Source organism: Copadichromis virginalis, linkage group LG22, assembly GCF_057382275.1.
Source record: "Copadichromis virginalis isolate Kocher_CV1m ecotype Utaka linkage group LG22, C_Virginalis_male_GT1.1, whole genome shotgun sequence".
NCBI lineage: Eukaryota > Metazoa > Chordata > Actinopteri > Cichliformes > Cichlidae > Copadichromis > Copadichromis virginalis.
In genome coordinates this window covers 6,419,251-6,442,021 of record NC_140638.1, presented here as the reverse complement: position 1 = coordinate 6,442,021, position 22,771 = coordinate 6,419,251, and the positions used below count along the sequence as shown (strand labels likewise).

The following is a 22,771-nucleotide window of genomic DNA, read 5'->3' as shown; positions in this document are numbered from 1 at the left end:
TATGTTTTAGCTTGTTGGGAAGACGACTTTAAGTTATTGTGGAAATCAGATTAAAATCTTTCATAATTTCCTTACATGTTATAAACTCAATACTAACTTAATCTTAAAGAAATACAGAGATAAATAAAAAATGAGATTAAAAACACTTTTCAGCTCAAGAAATCTAACTTTGCTTTGATGGGAAAATATGTTTTGGATGTTTGCTTCTGCCTGCAGCTCTCACTCGGTTTATTGCTGTTATAATATTGTACCAACTTCCTGAAAGCTGACGCTGAAAGCTGTTTACAAGCAGACTAAAAGCTGATCATTAATAATGACTGACACGGCAGGCGATTTTTTTCCTATAAATGTGTTTTTATTTCTCCCAAATGTTTCACAGTCAACAGGATACCAAATGAAACAGTTTCAAACGAGCTTCAAAATAAAAAAAAGTACAAACAACATGAAGCACAGAGGAAACACAAAGAAAACATGGCTGAAGTTCACGTGAATACTGTAGTGGCTCAGTGTGAAAAGATTTAGGAGAATGAAAAATTAAATTAATATGTTAAAGGACGAAATATAAAACTGCAAAGCAGCTGGGGGGTTTGTCTTTCAAAATAAAAGCACCTGGCCATTTTATTTTTAAAACATGTTTCAGGAAATGTTAAGGTTAGACTTCAGATCTTCAGATGTTGGCCTGAATAGTGAGGTTATAATAATAGTGAGGGAAGTTTTCAACTTTTATCCACAACGTTAACAATTCAAAGACGCTGATCTTTCCTGTCACTCTGACTTTTTAAACACTCAGATTTATGTTTCTTTGCTTGAATTTAAATACTTTTTTTTTATTGGAAAATGTCCCGTTGAATTGGTTAATCCAACAACAGCCGACATGCTTTTAACACAGAGGAGCTGAAGGCTCTGTTAGCCTGAGATGTGGTATGAAAGGAAAACAGAGCAGTTGTTATGTGCAGTGCGCTTCTCCTCTAACATTGGTTGGTAATAAATATATATCTAAAAATGAATTTGTTTCTTGGAAATCCACTGAATGGGACTTTTGTTGTGGCTAATCACTTCAAGGGATCTGTACTTACTAGTATAATGGACACTGAGCATGTGCAGTGTGTTTCTCCTCAAAACGTTGGCTGGCGTCTGAGAAAAATCCTGCTGCTATGAACGCTCTGCCAATGTATATATCACAGGAAAGCAAATCATTTTCTTTGACGTTTTACTAAATGTGACTTTTGTTGTGGTTAACCACTTCCAAGAATCTGTATTTACTAGAAGATAACAGATGTTCCCGTCTTTGACATTAACTTTCAATCTTGTGCTTTGATTTTAAAAAAAGAAAAAGAAAAGATTAATGGCCTGATTATAACTGATGGCTCCCTTCAGTCTAGTAAGACCAGAATGCCTCTTCCCCACAAAAGCTAATGACAGCACGACGCTGTAGAAAAACAACTCTCTGAGTTCACAGAGGCTGGAGAGACGTTTACACAAAGGTGCAAACCCTGATGTCCGGAAAAGAAAAAATATATTCTGCAAGCGTAAGACTGACTCACACAGGACTCTTTATCTCATGCAGTCTTAAAAAGGTTGCGACAAAAGCGTCAAAAATGAGAGATTATCCAGCTAATTAAGCATATCTGCCTCAGAAGAAGAAATACTGATAACGTTTTCTCACCTGCTGCCCAAAATCACATTTATCACTGAGAGTTGATCTTGAAAGCTGAGACAAAACGGTAAATAACACTGATAAAAGGCATTAACACTGATAACAGAATGATTTATTATTACTTAAACTGACTACAAGGTTACACACCTGAAACTATCTCAACACTCAATGTGATAACCTTGATTACGCCGACATGATTTTCTAATTTTGTTCAACAAACTCAATGAAAAGACCAAAACCAACAATCAGCTGATGCCAAACATGAAGAGGCCGCCCAGTGCGACTGCACAGCTCAGTTATTTGTTTTGAATCAGGCGTCACAGATACACTTTCCACCTCTTCTGCACAAAATCAGCAAAGAAGTCCGAAGATGATTTTTCCACTGAGGCTGAAAGTGTGTTTTTGATCGCAGGTCAAACACTAAGCTTGTTTGATTGAATGTAGGAGCAGGGTTTGGTTTAACCTCAGTGTAACAGCAGCTGAATCCTTCACAGTAAAGAAAATCCTTGAATGTAGTGAAATAAAAAGTGCGTCTGTTGCACTTAGAATTAAAAACAAAGATTTTGGGAGACTAGTTTTGATCAAACCAGCTTACGTGGCGTCACGCGAAACAGTAAACCATGGCACATTAATTTGGTCATGACATCATCTTTCCTGCTGTCTACATTCTCCGCTCTTCTTCTGTCCTATTAACCGATTCAGACCTCCACCCTCCTCTGACCTTCCTCATCTGCTCTCCTACATTCCTTCATTTCACATCATTTTTTATTTTTTTCTATGTTTTTGTTTGTTTTTGATTATTAACTTTTCCCTCCTTTTATCATTTTTTCTTGCTTTCACTTAGGCATCTTCCTCCACCTCCTCCTCAAACTCCCCCTCCTCCTCGGCGGTGGCGTCCTGGTACTGCTGGTACTCTGACACCAGGTCGTTCATGTTGCTCTCTGCCTCGGTGAACTCCATCTCATCCATGCCCTCGCCGGTGTACCAGTGGAGGAAGGCCTTGCGGCGGAACATGGCCGTGAACTGCTCGGAGATGCGCTTGAACAGCTCCTGAATGGCCGTGCTGTTGCCGATGAAGGTCACGGCCATCTTGAGGCCTCGCGGCGGGATGTCGCAGACGGCCGTCTTGACGTTGTTGGGGATCCACTCCACAAAGTAGCTGCTGTTCTTGTTTTGGACGTTCAGCATCTGCTCATCCACCTCCTTCATGGACATGCGCCCACGGAACACGGCGGCCACCGTCAGGTAGCGTCCGTGGCGAGGGTCGCAAGCCGCCATCATGTTTTTGGCGTCGAACACCTGCTGGGTGAGCTCCGGCACGGTGAGGGCGCGGTACTGCTGGCTCCCCCGGCTGGTGAGAGGGGCGAAGCCGGGCATGAAGAAGTGGAGACGAGGGAAGGGCACCATGTTGACGGCCAGCTTCCTCAGATCGGCGTTCAGCTGCCCGGGGAAACGCAGACAGGTGGTCACGCCGCTCATGGTGGCCGAAACCAGGTGGTTCAGGTCGCCGTAGGTGGGCGTAGTGAGCTTGAGGGTGCGGAAGCAAATGTCATAAAGAGCTTCGTTGTCAATGCAGTAGGTCTCATCGGTGTTTTCTACCAGCTGGTGAACGGACAGCGTGGCGTTGTAGGGCTCCACCACCGTGTCTGATACCTGAAGACAGAGCGAGAGGAAACGTCGATACTCATGGCTGATGCAGAAATAGCATAAACATTTATTATAAACAAACAGGCGATTTATTGTGCAGTAGATTTATTTCCCATAGTTCAAAGTGCTGAACACAGATATATGGGCACTGAAATATGCCAACCTGTCACTCATACTCAGCTTTATCTTCATTTCTGACTGTTGTTGGGACATAATTTACAAAATGGACATTATATTATTTTCAAAATGACTTAAAACTAGCAACTGAAAACACAAAGTCATCAAGAAAGTGTTTACTGAGGTGCTGAGGTCTTACAGACTTTGCCTCGTGCTGATTATTAGAGCGAACACAGATTTACGGCTTCACTTTTCTGATCTTTTATTGTGCAGCCTTTGCTCAGACTTCTAAAACTACCATAAGTAAGCACTGAAAGGTCATTTTTAAAAAGTGCATCCTGTGGGGCAATGCTCTACCTTAGGGGAGGGCACCACACTGAAGGTGTTCATGATGCGGTCGGGGTACTCCTCTCTGATCTTGCTGATGAGCAGGGTTCCCATGCCGGAGCCGGTGCCTCCTCCCAGAGAGTGCGTGAGCTGGAAACCCTGCAGGCACTCGCAGCTCTCGGCCTCTTTCCTCACCACGTCCAGGACTGAATCCACCAGCTCGGCCCCCTCCGTGTAGTGACCTTTAGCCCAGTTGTTTCCTGCCCCACTTTGACCTGGGAAACAAAAGTGAAGCTGATTATACTGTTTCAGTTTTTAGTCAAACTGTTTAAGAAAACATTTTTCCCAGTGTTTGCGAAAGGAAAGAGCAACAAAGGAAAGTGAGCCTGGCTTTGAAGCATCGTACTGAGTCAGAATCAGTCAGCTCAGGTCCCAGAGGGTTTCATGCTGGGATTTTATGGCAGGAGTGAGCTTGTTTGTGCCATGTAGGACAGTCTGTTGAGCTAAATTTGACCGATGGACTCGATGTGACTTTAGCCACAAAATAGAGCAGCACAGATACTCATCAGGAGTCTAAACCCTGACAGCTCCAGACCATCTGATACTTTTTAACTTTATAGCTGTTTTCACACATGCACCACAGGCTTGAACTTTTCTAGAGATGACCTGAAAGAGGCGCATGTGATAATGCAAATGTCCAGTGCTGTCCAGTCAAACATGAGCTGGTTTTTAACCGCCCAGCTCCCCACTCTACATGTCCAAGTGACTGTTGATCGTGATGATGTGCCCATAGAGCAGCTACCTGCCCAGTTAGTGAGTGGGAGTCAAATGTGCTCCCTCCTGCCCACTCTATCCAGGCAGCTCCTTCACTTTAATAACACAGTCAGTGATGTGAGTGCATGTGGAGCAGACCAGTACCTGCTGCGTGCTACATGTGAGGAAAAAAACAGTGGACAATCTGACCTGATTGTCCCAAAACTGACCAAAGTTCATGTGTAAACAGTTCATGTGTTCAGCGAGTGCAGCCCATCCTGTTCAGTAGGTGGTGTTCTTACCAAAGACAAAGTTGTCGGGTCTGAAGATTTGCCCAAAGGGTCCAGAACGGACTGAGTCCATGGTTCCTGGCTCCAGGTCAACTAGGATGGCCCTGGGCACGTACTTCCCACCTGCATATATTAAAATAGACACAAAGAGAGATGAAATAAAAGATTAACAAAAAGTATGTAAACCTGTAGGAGCTGTAAGTGTAAAAAGAAAGAAAGCTGAACGATGATTGTAGTATCTCATGTAGCCAGTAGATGGAGACATTTACTGCAAAGTTACAGGATGTCTAGACTCAACACACTGAGGCTAAACTGCATATTTAACAGACCATTTACTCCTGTGAGCTTTCCGCTAAGCTTATCCAGCTCATTTTCATTCATTAAAATAAAATGCCCATTTTATTTAGTTTCTTAGCTCCTGAGTCAACCTGTGATTTTTCAGCTTTACTTTGGGCTGCTTTAGGCTGTCAGGTTAAATTAGGTTTATGCAACAACTGAAGGCAGAAGTGTCAAACTCGTTTTAGTTCACGGGCCGCAAACAGTCGAGTTTGATCTCAAGAGGGTGGACAAGTTAAACCTCTGCATAACAAGTTATATTTACAACAAACAGCCCTCAGAGGTTTTCGAGGTTCAAGAGATTTATTGTTGTTCAGAAAGGAGACAAGAAGCACAAGAGGGAATAAAACTATGTTATGAGGTCCTGTTGAGACAGCACTACAGCAAGCAAACAACTAACAACAATCTAAACTAGGAAAACAAAAAACAAGCAAGGATGTGAAAAACTAATTTAATTTAATTAAGGTGATGTCGGCTTGTTCGTCTCTTTTAGTTTAGTTAGTAGTAGAAACATTAATAAAACCCTTTAATTTAACAGTTTTGCTTCCTTGTCTCCTTTTTCAACCTGGACCCCTGTTGTTACTTTTTAGGACCTTTTTATGAGAGCGTAACATGTTCAATATCATTTTTAGACCAAAGTAAAAGGCAGACGTTAAGTTTTCAGAACCAAACAGAAACAGTATTTTATGTTTTTATGTTTTGAACAACTCGTCTGGTTCCAGAAATACTTTTAACTTTCTCTATTTTTTTTTTTACTGGTAGTAGTAAGCCAATGCTGGCATCACCACGCCATGAAAATGTATGCTACTGAAACTAAATGAGTAATTACTGACTCCACTGCAATGTTTAAAGCCATCCAGAGCAGTGGGATGAAGCCTTTGGCAGGCTCCTTCTGGCTCCTGGGCTACATTTGAGGCTCTGACTGGGAATAATTAAGGCTGACATAGTCCACTATCACTGTGTCAAACAGAGTTTGGTACAAATGTTTTTCAGGATAAACTACCTTTGTTTAATGCATGCTTGTTTAGTGTTTCTGGCATTTTAAGGCAACATGCCCCCCTAATAAACGTCATCATGAGAACAGGTGAAGATAACACATCCTCACCTGTAACAATGTGAAACCAGCGAACCAAAAATTAGTGCTTCATTGCTTTATTTTTATCTGCATCTTCTGCTTCTCTGCTGCAGTGAGCCGGTGTCTCCACAGGGAGGAGATGTCTTCTTTCATTTTATCAAACACAGACCTCGCTGTAGTCGGGATGAACTCACCTGTGGCTTCATTGTAGTACACGCTGATCCTGTCCAGCTGCAGGTCGCTGTCTCCGTGGTAGGTGCCTGTCGGGTCGATGCCGTGCTCGTCGCTGATCACCTCCCAGAACTAAATAAAGGTGGACAAGCTGTTACTGCAAGAACTAATACAGAAAGCATCCACATGTCAGTGTTTTATACACTTAATGATGTGAAGCAAGCATAATACTAAGCACTTTTTTTAACCCCTGTACCATCCATGTGTCATCATAACTAAAGAGCTAACAGAGTGCTCAATAAGGTTTTTCAAAGTTAGGAAACATCTCACAAAGAGGTGTCTTTGTGGTGTTATTTAGGACATAACTGCAAACAAATTTAGAAGAAAAACAAGAGTCTTCTGACCTCTGTGCTTCCCAAAGACTCACTGACATATGATCACAGTTAGCATTCACAAGATCACCTAAAAACAGCGACGTGTTCTGTAAGACCGCAGGAAGGATTTCCTGCGACAAACAGTCACCTCGTGGTTCCATTCCAACCATTAAACTAATTTTGGCTGAACATGCTGTGGAGCTCTTAGATTAGACATAAATGCTTTTAATAATGTCTCAATATCAGTGGCAGTATTGATTCTCACTTATAGCTCAGATTTCTTATTGAGTCCCTCAATAAATCTCCTACACAGAAGATGTCAGGCTACAGAGTTTTTTCAGCTTAAGTCTCTGAGTGTGAACACAGTGTAGAAACAGTAAAGAAGATGCCTGCATGTGACTCAAGTTTGCAAACGTTGCAAATCACATGGAGAGGGTGGACGAGACAATCTGATAACAGTGCAAACAGCCCTCTTTTGATTTCAAGGAAACTCCCTGTAAAAACATGTTTTACAAACACTCCCAACAGTATAAGTGGTGAAGAAAATAGATGGATATGAAGACAAACTCTGGGTCTGCCACAGCTGGTCTGACTGTAACAAAATACACTCAGTCCTTTTATGTCTCATGCCAGTAAATAATCAAAGGTACGTCTTGTGGATATATTTGGTTTCTGCTCTGAGTGAAACTTCCTGGAAGAAGCACAAGCCAAAGCAGTTTCAAAGCTTTGACACCTGGACAGGAAAACAGGAGGAAGTACAGGAGGCTGATGAGAAACGAGCATAAAAGAAGCAAACAAGAGCGAGCACACCGGCAGCTCCGATTTATTTTAATCACGCAGTCACGTGATGAATACATAATCTGTCATTTAGATTAAAAATGCTGAGAAATTCACAACTTCCGATACAGTTCAGTGAGTTTAATGATAGAAAACTGCGAAAAAGGCAACAAATATTTATATCTGAAAGCTAGAGCTAACATGTTTGCTTAAAAAAAGACTTCAAAGATAAACTGATACCAGATAATGTTCTTTTTATGAGCTGTTTTTACCCTGAAGTTTAAAGTTTTGCGGCTATTTAAAAGGCTAACAGCACATTAATCTGGCTGAATGAAAATATTTTAATGTGTTTTTTAGAAAAGAAAGAAATCTGTCTTTCATTGGATGAAGCCTTCACTGGATCTGCTTGAGAGACAGAAATTTAAACGTATAAATTATAGTGTCATGTGGGAATAAATGTGTCTCTTTAAAATTGAAAACTGGACATTCTTATCTTCAGCTCTACTCTGTAGTTCAGCTATGATTTGAGTTTAGAAAGGAAAGGCAGGGAGGAAGTCGTGTAATTACCCCCACCTGGATTTTTCCAGCTGGTTCAGTGAATCATACACAGACTCATAAAAAGTTGCCCACAGCTTAAAGTAGTAAAACTTTTTGTTCTATTTGCTGTCAGAGGGTCAGGACTCTCTCAGAGGATTTTGTGTTTCACGGGTTGAAACATCAACAGACTGTCACACCAGCTCAGTCAAGTGACCCTAATCTGTGAGAGTGCGTGTGTGTCTAAGGGAAAGAGATAAGCAGGGGAAAGGTTGGTTTGTCCAAGGCAAAAACATACACTTCAGGATTTCTGAAACTGCAAACCGCATGTGAGCTGGCAGGTTTGAAGTCAATATTTGAAAACCTAAGCCTCTGTTCAGTCGTATCTATGAGAAGTTATCCAGAAACGTGGGAAAGCTCAGCAGATTTGGGTTGGATTGGGTAAGCGGGTGAATTCAGGCACAGTTAATCCATTGTGAAATGACCTCAGCCTCACTAAGTCCGCTGTAAATACACTTGTCTTCACCGATCAGGACCTTTGAGTAGCAGAGACTAAGTCAGCCCATATGCTGCTGCCCCACCCGCTGTTGTGCTGAGCTGTACGAGGGCAGAACAGGCCAAATGTACGAATAAAATTCAAGTTATATATAGAATCACATTCTTAAAATCACATGACCTGGTGGCTGTTATGCTGCTACATAGCACGCAATGTTTAAGCTGTTTTATGATATCTAAAGTAGTTCTTGTATAAGTGATTCTTATTTAATTGTAGAGTTTATTGACTAGTTGATAAAACTGTGACTGTATGGCTGCATGTACAATATTTTAAAGCTTTACCTTGTGTATTATCTTCTTAATTAACTAATCACTCACTAAAATCTCCAAAAAAGTAACAAAAATCCGTAATTTCTAAGGAAAGCAAGGGTTGCATGCTTGTTTTTAAAGAAAATGTCTCCTTTATATAGCTGAAACAATTCATTGCTGAATTAATTTACTGGGACACTTCCATAAAGGAGGCAGAATAACCTTACAAATTAAATTATACTCTGATTGCAGCTTGAAATATTAATGTAGAGTTAAAGCATGCTGTTAAAAGCTGTAATGTCTGAGTGTTTTTAGTTCATGCGAAAAGGAGAATAATGGAGTTTATTCTTCTCCTTGGACCAGCATTTATAAAGGTTTTTTTTCTGATCAAAGAGCATCCAGGACAAATCTCGAAGCATTTGTCTTTTCTCTTTCTTTTAATCCATCTGAAGAAAAACTGAGATATGTTCTGAAACTGTGGCCTAAAAATCATGAACTGTGGTTTGGGGGGATTTTTACAACCGTATTTCACTGGATTCATTTTGCATCCCTTGACTGATCCACTAACTGTTGCAGCTCGAGGTAAGTAGCTGTAGATTTCCAAGAAATCCTTTAAACTGTTCCAACAAAATGCAGATAAATAGAGAACCCTTACTATTACCGATGGGTAAACAGGGATGAGGACTGCTGGTTTGGGGGGTCTGGGGCGTGCGCATGTGTCACACTGCCTGGAAAAGGCAGCCATTTAAATGACCTCATCTGTGCATTCAGCGTAGACACTGAACCACTTGTTATCTTCCTCCCCCTTCACCCTCCTCCTGCTGCGTTCCTCTCCTCTGCCTCAGCAAATTTCTCCTTTCTTTTCACCCTTTTTTCTCTTGTTTTTTTCTTTCTCCTCGATGACAAAGACTCGAGCTCAACAGGCAGCCAAGGCAGCAGCTGGCCCTGTGAGTCGGCTCCGGTCTGGCCAGCTTCATTAATCACAGCTCAGTGACTGGAGTCACTGTTTTGCCTGCAGTTAAAAATCTGCAAATGTTACTGTATTCATGTGCAGAGAAAGCATGAAAGACTACTGCTAGACAGAAGTCTTATTATATTGCTGTAATTAATATGCCATGTATTACATTCTTTTGTCAGATCCTACAGCTTCATAATACTTCATTAAAAATTATCATATGTAATAGCAAAGTTATTGTTACACTGATTTATTGTTTCTGCCTAAGAGTGCTTCAATCTATTAATAAAAGGATTAGATCAGCTCTGTCAATCTTTTACCTAAAAAAATCCAAGACTCATGTAACATATGATAAAAACACAAAATATGCACATTCCCCTTTAGATGAAAGTAGGTTACAAAGAGGTTAGCTAAAGTATAAAAGAATACTGTAACTTTTAAATGGTCAGGGGGAGGGGGAGTGGGGGAAAACAATGGAACTCTCAATTGTTCTGGGTCCAGTTAAAGGTTTGTACATTTAAAAAAATAAAAAACAAAAATCCTCTTAGTAAATTACAGGAATTAATCAGTTTATTTCTATGTAATTTCGTGATTTAATACAGAGTAAGTATGTATTGAAACTGTACAAAAAGAGCAGCAATTTAAATGATTTAAAAATGAAAAACTTTGAACAAAAACTTTATTAAACTGGTAAATAAATAAATAACGACAAAAAAGAAGAGAAAAGGTGGGGTTTTTTTTTTCATCACTAGCTTTTCTTACCTTAGCACCAATCTGGTTCCCGCACTGGCCGGCCTGGATGTGCACGATTTCCCTCATGATGGATGGACAGTTGGTGATGGTGCAGAGAGCGCTGGAAGTAAGTGAAGGCTGCTGACCTACTGACTGTGGAGAGTTTGTGGCAGCGCTGAGTCCAGCTGGCTTCGGGGGGTGGGGCATAGCTTAGTCCAGGCTAATGATTGGTTATTCTGTCTGCGGCTTTGGAGCTGATTGGCTGAAGGTTGAGCTTTTTTTCCCCAAAGGGGTTTCCTTCCCTCTGAGGCAAGGACCGGAAGAGGAGAAGGAGTGCCGGGTGTTGTCATCACTGCCTCGTTGGAACTCCAAACAAAAGCTGGAAAGTAACGAAGTAGTGGGTTTCAGATGCTTTACTCGAGTATTTCCTTTTTCTGCTCCTCTACGTTTTCAGAAGGAAATATTTCATCAGAACATTAATGTGAATTTTAAAGCCTGTATATGAAGAGTAAAAAGTTACACCTTCTACACCATAATCAGCAGCATCCATCATCCAGTTAGAATAAAGGAGATAATGGACCCAGGCGTTAGCGTCACATTAAATGTAAGGTCCTGACGTTTTTAATAGTATGAACACAAATATATACACTCACCAGCCACTTTGATAGGTACACCTGTTCAACTGAGAAATTCAAAATATCTAATTAGTCAACCACAACAGCAACTGAGTGCATTTAGGAATATAAACATGATCAAGACAATCTGCTGATGTTCCAGTGAGCAGCAGCTCTCTAGGGGAGAGTGTCTTGATTTCAAAGATCAGAGGCCAGACTGCTTCAAGCTGGGCAGGCAATGGTAGCTTAAATAATCAGGGTATGCAGAAGAGCATCTCTGAATGTAACAGCTCATCAAACTGAAGCAGAAGATCACACTGGGTGCCATCTGTCATCTAAGAACAGGAAACCGAGGATAAAATTTGCACAGGCTCACCAAATTTGGACATTAAAAGATTGGGAAACTGTTGTCTGGTCTGATGAGTGTTGATTTCTGCTGTGGCATTCAGGTGGAATTTGAGAACATGACAATGAATTCACTGTACTCAAATCTCCTCTACAGTCACTGGATCGGAATCCAATAGAGCATCACGTTTAATAATATATATTTTATTATGATATATAGATATAGTTGTTAGAATAATTCAGTAGTCTGTGTTTTGAAAGGAAGATTTAATGTTAAAGTGTTATACTTTTCCAGCAATGATTGAGGAGTCACATATATGCTGCTACTGTTAGATAATATTTTAAACTATATTTCTTTGACAGTGCAATTTTCTTAAATGTACTTTTGAATAATTTGGAGTCATATGCATAAGCGACATTATACCAAAGCTAGTTGGTGTAAAAACATTTTAGTTAACTAAAATAAAAAACAAACAAGAAAACTTAAAGAACTGCCTACAAGAAAATAAAAGCATACAAGAAAATGACTTTAGCTTTTTGTCATTTGAAGAGGCATTTTAAAATATTTTTAATTAATAATAATTTAAAAAATAATTAATAATAATAATAATAATAATACATTCCCATCTCGCACCTTTTAGCTAGATTGAAACAAGCAAATCCACCATGGAAATGAATTAAAATCAGAAGTGAGAGATATACAAGATAATAATAGTGTTTAATAATAAAATTCAAAGTTGTAGAAAATTGAACTATTAACTGTACTTTAATAAATGTATTTAGTTGCTTTCCACCTGAAAAATGACGTTTCCCCACCTCGCCACTAGATGGCGGAAGCACAAAGTTTGCTGAATGGGCGTGCTCTATTGGAGCCACTGAGCTGCAGCCTTATTATTCACTAACCGCATCATTTCTTATCCAACGAGAGAAAACGTCACCTGGGATGAAAACTCATTAATCTGAGTGGCCAATTATTCATCGCTTTTCACTCTACTCCACCTAAACCACGTCGTTTGTACACTAATCGGTGAGTGTGTCGTCATATTTTCTCTGTATCCACATTCATCGAGTGTAAACACAGATGTAGCTGAAATTGTTTGAGTTAAGCTAACAGATAAACAGCCTGCACTTCATATTTGTTTTGCTGCACATATTTTAAAATCTTGATCTCTCTGTTGATCTTGTTTGTGAGCTTCGGGGTTTTGCGTTTGTTGCAGCTTTTCTTGGGCTTTTTACTGCGCAATGTTTGCGCTAATTAGATTTTTTCCGCTGGTCTGCTGCTCCTCTGTCTGGCCACCACCATCACATCCACTCCTTTTCTTCTGGGAGTGAGCTGATCATTGTGATTTCTGATGCTTGCATATTTAGCCTCTGAAAAGAAACTAATAAAATATTTAAAGTGTTTTTAAAATTATATTTCGTATAATAACTCTTCACGATTCCGGCCTTATGCGTTTGTTGATGGATTTTCTAAACAAGTCCTTTATAAAAGTGTTTTTGTTAAATAATTCTTTCATTTTTGTTGTTTTTTTTAGTCTGAAGGAGGATCAGCAAACATGTTCTACACCTGTGGTCCCAACGAGGCTATGGTGGTATCAGGTAAAATGATGCCTTGTACTGCTTTGTTGAAATCTAAACAACTTAAGAAACTATAACATCAAACTAATACATAACTGTTGCCTTTCATTAATTAACGCACATGTGATGGCTGTCACATCAAGGCAAACAAAATGTTCCAAAACCTTTAGCTGGTGCCCTAGACTTCTCCAAAGGAGAGAAAATTTTTTTTAATGGGTCTGTAGTTCTGAACACAAACATAAACCAGAACTTGATTTGTGATGGAAGTTTGTTGAATTTGTTTTTATCATGAAGTAGTAAATGTTTAAACTCTCCCTGTGATGCTCAGCGCGGTCTCTGATCTCTCCCAGGTTTCTGCCGTTCTCCACCTCTCATGATAGCCGGAGGCCGAGTGTTCATCATCCCCTGCGTTCAGCAGATACAGAGGTAAACAAACCACAAAGTTTATTTATGTTCTCCTGTATCCCATTAGTTTACTTCCTGATGTTTCTGCAAACACTGTTGACATTTGGCCGATATATTTTATATTTTAAGTGACAAATTGAATAACATGATGAGAAGGCAAACAGCACTTCAGCAGCAAAAATGGATAAAAAGGGGGAAAAAGATTAACAAATTCATTTTAAATTAATTTTATAGTAATGAAGGATTTCTTTTGGGGACACATTTAAAGCACAGGGCATATACATCTGTGTCATTAGTAATAAATGTGTGTAAAGCATCCAGCTGCTGTTCATAAACTGTTACTTTTTAAGTCCTTTCTCTCCATCTTCCTGTTGAATTTAAGACATTAGCTTCCACACAGGCCACATTTGGGTCTAGTACCAACATTAAAGGAAAAAAAATCCCCTTTACTATATACACCAGCGGTCCCCAACCCCCGAGCCTCGGACCGGTACCGGTCCGTGAGTTGTTTGGTACCGGGCCGCGAGAGTTGAGGCTCAGGTGTGAAATGTCTGGTTTTCAGGGTTTTTATCAGTTTTCAGCGTTATTTTGTTATCGTTTTGATCGTTAACTCTGTTTTCCTGGGTCTTTTCACGTGTGTTATGAATAAATCTTCTTTTTTTCGATACCGGTACTAGTTTTATTTTGTTGTATTTATCCGCGACACATTAAAGGCCAGTCCGTGAAAAATATTGTCGGGCATAAACCGATCTGTGGCGCAAAAAAGGTTGGGGACCGCTGATATACACTCTGTGTTTGCAACTCAGTGTAACAAAAGCAAGGAGGAAATTGCTACACCTAATGTACCATTAGAGTAATGAAAATGAATCAATAATCATATGTCCCATTATATCTCTCACGTGGCCTCTCTCCAGGATTTCCCTGAACACTCTGACTCTGAATGTGAAGAGCGATAAAGTCTACACACGCCACGGAGTGCCCATCTCTGTCACCGGGATCGCCCAGGTCAGTGTGCACCACTGCAGATGAATCAGGTGCTGCTGCTGGCAAAACAGGGGAGGCCTTTCTCAGAAGGACAGGTGTAAACTAGAAGATTAACATGTAGCAGATAAGATTCATTTTGTGTGGTGTATAAAGTTACTCGTAGCAACCAGAATGTTTTTTCCTACTTGTTTTTTGTTTACAGTAAACTTTGTTGCTGCTTCATTGTTTATTTATTTTTGCATGTTATTGTATCTGTTGATTAATTAAAGCAGGCCAATGTAAATATTAGGGTCAGGTACACTGACAGTGCCATGTAGTTGCACGTGAAACCCAGCTCCCGATTTGCTATTTTTCACTGTGCATCGAGGAAATGAACCCAATGTTTATGTCAGTGTTTGTCTAAATAATAAACAAGCAGCTGTTTCCTACAGATGAAGATCCAGGGTCAGAATAAACAGATGTTAGCTGCAGCCTGCCAGATGTTCATGGGAAAGTCAGAGGCTGAAATTGCTCAGATCGCCTTGGAGACGCTTGAAGGTCATCAGCGAGCCATCATCGCCCATCTGACTGTTGAGGTAAGGAGTTAAAGTAAATAAATGGAGTTTACCATCCAACTGAATTATAGAACAGGTATTATTAGAATACACCTTCAGTATTCACAACCTCAGTGTGATGAGTACATTTCAAAAAGCGAACTTCTGCATCACAGCGAAGGTGTTTGTGTTACAGGAGATCTACAAGGACCGTAAGAAGTTCTCAGAGCAGGTTTTTAAGGTGGCTTCCTCTGACCTGGTCAACATGGGCATCAGCGTGGTCAGCTACACCCTCAAAGATGTCCATGATGACCAGGTATCTCTTTGCGCTATAAGAATCATATCATAGATGATCTCAGTACATTTTTGCAGATTCTCGGAATTAAAAATTGAACCAGTAAACGCACATCAGATCTTTTTTCTCCTGCTGGCACACAGGATTACCTGCATTCTCTGGGGAAAGGCCGAACAGCGCAGGTTCAGAAAGATGCTCGCATTGGAGAGGCCGAAAACAAGAGAGATGCTGTGATTAGGGTGAGATCTGTCACTTTGTCGCTGTTTTTATTTTTTTTAATACTGTATTACTATAAAGCTATTTTTTTTTACACAGATCTCTCTTTGCAACAGGTGTCAATGGGGCTTGCTGATGTAGTTTGAAGATCTTTCTTTATTTTTAGAAACACTTGGATAAATACTTATCTTGCTAATAATAGAAGCTGCATTTAAATCATCTAGAAGGTTGTTTACAGAGCACTTCACTGTGTGTCTTCGCCTCGTCACTGGTGCCATTTGTCTAAACTCTGTCTGTATTTTTAGCATCTTCATCCTGTTTATTTTAGACATCTGTTCCCATTGATCCTGATCACCTCCATCCTTTCTCCATCCCTCTTTGACACTCTCTCTGCAGGAAGCTCATGCCATGCAGGAGAAAATATCGGCTCAGTACAAGAATGAGATTGACATGGCGAAGGCTCAAAGGGACTATGAGCTGAAGAAGGCAGCCTATGACATTGAAGTCAACACTAAGAGGGCTGAATCAGAGATGGCCTACCAGCTGCAGGTACACAGGCGTGCACAGGAAGCAGCTCATTTTGCTATTTGATCTCTAAGCTGAATATATATTTTAAATACAGTGCACAGCATTTCTTTAATTATAATTGCAGGCCAAACGTTTTAAACTTATTACAAATCAACAACATTTTTACAATTCATGATATTAAATGAAGAATATTATGTGTACAGACATACATGTATGATCTGTTTTCCTCTGGCAGGTAGCGAAGACGAAGCAGTGTATTGAGAGTGAGAAGATGCAGGTGCAGGTGGTTGAGCGGGCGCAGCAGATCATGCTGCAGGAGCAGGAGATCACCCGCAAGGAGAAAGAGCTGGAGGCCAAGGTGAAGAAACCTGCAGAGGCTGAGCGATACCGGCTGGAGAAGCTGGCTGAGGCTGAGCGGTGAGTTGTGGGTTCATTTTCACCTCCTGAACTGCAGGAACGACAGTAAGCAGATAGTCTGTTAGGTTTTTCTGGTATGTTTTCTCTGTTTATATGTCTGAAGAAGAAACATGGAAAATCCCTCGTGTGTGTGTGTGTGTGTGTGTGTGTGTGTGTGTGTGTGTGTGTGTGTTTTTGTTTTGTTTGTAATTTGGCAAGTTTTCATCCGTCCACTTAAATCCTCCTTTTTATGTTAGAATAACAATTGAGCTATCATTTTATATTTTAAGAGCATGGCTGACATGTTTGTACTGGTCAAATCATTTATCTCTCTGCTAACCAGCTGACTGTGATTCTTTTGTCTGTCCAGTCTTAAGTTGATCATGGAGGCAGAGGCTGAAGCTGAGTCCATAAGAGTGAGTCAAAGCTGTTTCTGGGGAAAAAACAAAAGCATTTTCCACAAATGTCATCTTGAATTATCTGGGCAGCCTTTCCTATCCCTCTCCAAACCGATTAATTATCTAGCTCAGTATGGCTCTTTATCTGACTACCAACTTAATGTATCAAGGATACAATTCCTTGCTTTTAAATACAAGATATTATCTAAAAATCTAATCTTCAGAGTATTCAGTAAATTATTTGGGTGTACATATACAAAAAAATCTGTCACACTCGTGCAGTATTAATTTGGGGTCTCTGAACTCCAAATTAGAAGAGGATATAAGGAGATAGAAGGCAAAGAGCTAAATCAGTCATGATGATTTATGTTAATAAGAGTATTAATATGCAGCCCAGGTGAGACCTCTTATATGATGCCTATAATTCTGAATCTAGCAATAAAAAAACGGAAATGAATGGAATATGGATGAGGGAAAAATCCACAAGATATTAGAGGAGGCATTTCAAACTACCATCGCTTTGTATGAGGTAACATTTGTAAATGTCTTTTGTAATTCACTTTAATTTATGTACCATTAAGGTACAAGGTGAGATTCAGTGTTTTCTGGTACAGTAAGTCCGTCCTCATTTCTTCTTCAGGTTAAAGGTGAGGCTGAAGCATTTGCAGTGGAGGCCAAGGGGCGTGCTGAGGCTGAGCAGATGGTGAAGAAGGCCGAGGCCTTCAAGGAGTACAAGGAGGGCGCCATGGTGGACATGCTGCTGGAGAAACTGCCTTTGGTGAGCGATAACATCATCATAACAAGCATTTCTAGCTCCTGCTCTTATTTTTAGAATTGTGCTGATAAAAAAAACAGAATTTGAAGCCTGTTAGTCATGAGTGTTGTGTGTGCATTTACTTCTGGATTACATTATTACATTCACCTGTTACAATTTTAACAGCTGTAATGTCATTTGTCCACCAGATGGCAGAAGAGATCAGCAGGCCTCTGTGTGAAGCCAAAAAAGTTACCATGGTATCCAGCGGAGGTGGAGATGTGGGCGTGGCCAAACTCTCAGGAGAGGTGCTGGACATCATGACCCAGCTGCCTGAGGCGCTGGAGAAAATGACTGGCGTGAACATCTCCCAGGTAACTCGGTTTATGTTACACTTACCTGCACTCATGCATCTATAGCTTATAGCTGCTACCAATCAAATTTAATTATTAATAATTAAATTCAGCATTAAATATAACAAAACTTTAAAACATCCACCTTTCTCTAAGTAAGTAAAGTTTATTTATATAGCACCTTTCACAGACATATGTCACAAAGTGCTTTACAAGGTAAAAGCATAATACAGTCATAAAATACATCATAAAAACCCTGGTCTAATTAAAAGCTTTTTGAAATAAAAATGTCTTTAGCTGCTTTTTGAAGGTCTCCACTGAGTCCAAACCCCGTAGAAATAGGGGATGAGTGGTGGTATGTGTATGAATCAATCAGCAATGTAGGGGGGAGGGGGGTGTCTCTGTAATGCTCTAAAAGTTAAAACTAGAATTTTAAAATGGAACCTGAATGTGATTGTTGGCCAGTGCAGCGACTTTAAAACAGGGGTCATATGAGAACCCTTGTTCGAGCAGGTCAGTAGCCTCGCTGCAGAGTTTTGAACAACCTGTAGGCGGGCTAGCCCTTTCATGTTTAGACAAGTGAACAGGCTGTTACAGTAGTCAAGTCTTGTAGAGATAAAAGCATGCATTATCATCTCGAGTTCACTTGTTGACACGATGGATCTAAGTTTAGAAATGTTCCTCAAGTGAAAAAAGCAGCTTCTTATGATCTGATATAAATGTCCCTCCAAAGAAAAAGCTTCATCAAAAATAACACCCAGGTTTCTAAGGTTATGTTTCTGTGAGGAACCTAAGTCACCCATTCGCCGTTTAATATCGGGTATTGCACTGCCTGGTGCAATAATGAAAGTTTCTGTTTTGGCCGGGTTTAGCTGTAAGCAATTATTGTTCAACCGTTGTTTAATGTTGGTTAAACAGTCAATCAGATTGGAGAGCTTATGAGCTTCAGCAGGCTTAAAAGAATAATATAGCTGAATATCATCAGCAAAACGATGATAAGATACTTCAGGAAACTGCTGTATTGTCTGGCTTAAAGGAAGAATGTATATTAAAAACAGAATAGGTCCCAGCACAGAGCCCTGAGGAACTCCACACAACAACTCTGTAGATTCTGGTTTGCAGACACACTAAAGTTTCTTTCAGATATATAAGATAAAAAAAATAGTCTAGAACAGAGCCAGACATCCCAACCAGGTCTCTCAGTCTGTTTATCAGGATGGTATGGTTGACTGTATCGAAGGCTGAGGTAAGGTCTAACAAGACTAGGACTGTGTATTCTCTGGAGTCTGCTGACATCATAATATCATATCTCTCCTTTCTGTAGATGGCCTCTCATACAGGCTGAAGACAATCAGCCATGTGATGACCAGGCAGTTCTTCCTCCCAGTGTCCAATCAGCTGTCTGGATTCCCTGCATGATTCTCTCATCACGGCGTCATTCTGCTGTGTGGCTGGTTCAGCTGGTTTGTGATGTTTCTCTGTTGTGAAAATAGTCTGATTACAGTTACGAATGTTATTTCATGTTATGACTTTGTGCTTAGCGGTACTGCGTTCGTTTAGCCTCCATCCATCCTTGTATTACCTTCTGCTTATGCAGTTCAGGGTCACAGGTAACAAGAAGCAGAGGATAATATAATCATATTTCATGTATTCTATGATGGTTTGATGAGCTTTCTTACTTTTTGAGTTTTACATGACTGATCTTTGTCTTTGTCCCTTTCTGTGTTTATATGTCACACTTTTGTCTGTGTTCCTGTTTACCATTAATAATTCCTTCGTGTGTGTGTGTGTGTGTGTGTGTGTGTGTGTGTGTGTGTGTGTGTGTGTCCGCACTGCCTTGCTGCCAAACCTTAAGTGCTTCTTAGCATGAGCATGTGCTAAAACATGCAACCAAAACCTTCATTTACTAATATTGCATATTATCATATATTCACTGACATGCATTTTAACCCATCAGTCTTTTCTCTACATGTATTTCTGAAATAAATTTGGTGTATAAAGGTTCAGGGTGAATATTTCTGATATTATCTGTAAACTTCAGCGTTAATATGTATAGGGTTTTTAAAAGGTGTTGTCTTTCTTTTTCTTTTTCTTACTGTTTTATATTTTATGATCCTTGGTACTTAATAAGTTAATTAAGTTAATTATTCTTTATTTCTTTATTTGTAAACTGATGCGCCGGTGAATCTTCTTTTTTTCCTGTTGAGCCTCGGCTTGGAGATATTAGCTTTAGATCAGCTACAGGAAACAAAATGGGATTCTGTTTTTCCCAACCAGGAGCTTCAACTGCCTTAAGTCTGTACCACCCTCAGTCCACTAATACATGATGTGTATTACAAATCTTAAGTAAAGTGGTTCCTAGTGATAGCAGTTATGTAGCAGCTCTCATAAAGGTGTAGCCAGTCAGACTAAATTTAAATGTGTGAAATACAGCTTTGCTTTTCATAGTAGCAATGAGAATATCCCTGTGTATTCATAACATTAAGTATTTGTTAGTATATAACGCTTTGGCGTAATGTGAAGCTAAATATTTCAATTGTTAAGTGAGGGCAGGGGTGTTTGCTGTTCTGTTCTTTATTTTTTCTTTACGTTTGCTTGCTGTAGTTTGTGCTTTATATTCCACTGAAGGTGTAATACTAGCTCTAAAGTATTACGGTAGTAACTGTAAAGTATCCTGATTTGCCTTTTGTCACCACCCAATCAAACTGTATCCCTCTACCTCACCATTACCCTCTGGGGCTAGTTAGGAAAATATCTTTATGGACATGTTTTAATACATCAGAAGGGATTTAAACACTGAAGATGGATATATGGTTTTGTTTTAACTGAGCAGTTTTGTCTTCAGCTCTAAACACTGTTTGTGACTTCTCTGCACTCCTGATTACAGCACAACCATATGTGCTGTAAGTGTCCTGAGGGTACATTTTATTTCTTTCATATATGAGTACTACTGTTATTATGCATGCATCAACACCTGTCACTCTTACACTGTAAAGTAATATTGCAAATGCATATGTTTGAAGTCAGGACACAGTAGGCGTGTGCAGCTTCACTGTGGAGTTACCAAAGTAGGAGATTACCCAGCTATAGAAATGGAAGTGTGCTTTCGTTACTGGATCAGCACTAAATATGGATATATGTGTATGTGTTTATACAATTTATATTTGATACAGTATCAGTGTAAAGCACTGTTTGCATCACCACTAACAGCTTGACTAATTCATTATAAATGTATTTTATCCAGTTTATTAGTTTTCTGTGATGTTTCAGACCCTGTTGTGTTGCATTCGTGATGTTTGACCAAAGTGGATGTTTGCTTTTTATTTTTCTTCCGTGTACTTTAGGAAAACGTCGTTCTGCTCTTCTATACACAAAATCCTTGTCATTTAAATGCAAAAGGGGAAACGACTTAAATCTTTACTGTTTGTGAAAAAAGATTTATTGTAGCTATCAAATGTTCCACTGCTGTCTTTCTTTACTCACCTGTTTACACATTTCATTTCATTTCATTTTTATTTATTTCACACTTGGTACTACAAATCAAACAAAACAACCACATCTTCTATCAACAAAACACAACAACCATGTGTGAAAAGGAGCAGGAAGAAGAAAATATTCTTATTAAACCCTGCCCCCTATCTACCATCGAACTTATATCACCGATGGGCACCAAAAATCAAGAACAAACTAATATTGACATTTCTCTCCGGTCGAATCCCAAACCAACATCACATTCATTCGCATTCTTCATACTGAGTTATCGTTTTAAACATATAACACTTTTTAAAACATTGTAGATTTATACAATTCTTTAAATTATAATGAAGTGAATTCCACAGTCTTATACCCCTAACCGTTGTGCTCATTAATCTTTGTGTAGTCCTGGCTAACTGATGTTTAAAATAATCTGATTTTAGCTTCTTTTTTTTTCAGTTTTTATTTTTTTTTTCCATCTGTGAGGTCTTGAATTGTCACTGCATAATAAACAATTTTCACATGCATAAGGGGATCCCAATAAACGTTTTCATCATCATTTTATTGTCATTGATCTTTCAATAAAATGCTCATGGTACATGGTGCTTTTCCCAAGAATGAATTGCTGATGTTGCACCAGGAATTAAACTTGCAACAAACAGAGTTCTTTCCTTGCATTATAAATGCTGACAAAAGTAGCTTAGGTCCATCTTATATGATGGACATAGTTCAAGCTAAATGGGCGATAATAATTATAGTGACGTGGATATTATAAGTACAAGCATTCATTACCTTTTAATAGCCTCACATGTCCGCATAACCTGAGAGCTGTTGTACAAAATGAGAAAACCATTCAGCTAATTCAGAAATGAAATATACATAGAAACTGATACGACGTCCTCACTGACTGGATAATTAATACACCGGAAGATACTGCATAGACGCTGGCAGGTGTGTCAAGTTAGCTGGTAAAACGCCAAACCAGTACAGGAAGTCTAATTCAAAACTCTCAGCGGAGCAAACATATGGGTAAATGGCTGTTAGTTATTGCACAATTATTAGTTTGTTTTTCTTGTTTTATATTATTTGACTTGTGTATAGAAGGTTTTCCTACCGGAACCCCTTTTTTTCTTTTTTAGATTATATGGCGTTTGTTTTCAGGTCGCTTAAGTTTCACTGAGTTTTCAGAGCGGATTTCGGTCGATTAGATTTAAATTGTATTTGTTTTTTGTAAGTTTGGTTTTACTTCGGTTTTATTAGTTTTCGGTATTATTTGTGGTTTAGTATTAATTATTATTATGAAAAATACATAAGATAAGTTTCTGAATAAATATTCTTATACAAAACAG

General features: G+C 39.4%; 2 protein-coding genes across 2 annotated transcripts; one reads left to right on the top strand and one right to left on the bottom strand.

Annotated features, from left to right (window-relative positions):
* Positions 1 to 331: 331 nt before the first annotated feature.
* Positions 332 to 10,723, bottom strand: LOC146682570 (tubulin beta chain-like). Its single transcript, XM_085445664.1, has 5 exons — positions 10,580 to 10,723; positions 6,397 to 6,505; positions 4,804 to 4,914; positions 3,779 to 4,023; positions 332 to 3,310 (listed from the first exon to the last, which is right to left on the bottom strand). The coding sequence occupies exons 1-5, from the start codon at positions 10,634 to 10,636 to the stop codon at positions 2,498 to 2,500; spliced, it is 1,335 nt and encodes a 444-aa protein (XP_085301790.1). The 5' UTR covers positions 10,637 to 10,723; the 3' UTR covers positions 332 to 2,497.
* Positions 10,724 to 12,358: 1,635 nt separating this feature from the next.
* On the top strand, positions 12,359 to 21,981 carry flot1a (flotillin 1a). Its single transcript, XM_085445926.1, has 13 exons — positions 12,359 to 12,535; positions 13,044 to 13,107; positions 13,437 to 13,512; positions 14,406 to 14,496; positions 14,907 to 15,050; positions 15,205 to 15,324; positions 15,447 to 15,542; positions 15,916 to 16,068; positions 16,283 to 16,464; positions 16,814 to 16,859; positions 17,482 to 17,619; positions 17,805 to 17,969; positions 19,273 to 21,981. Exons 2-13 carry the CDS (start codon positions 13,065 to 13,067, stop codon positions 19,291 to 19,293), a joined length of 1,275 nt encoding a protein of 424 aa, XP_085302052.1. The 5' UTR covers positions 12,359 to 12,535; positions 13,044 to 13,064; the 3' UTR covers positions 19,294 to 21,981.
* The last annotated feature ends 790 nt before the right edge of the window (positions 21,982 to 22,771 follow it).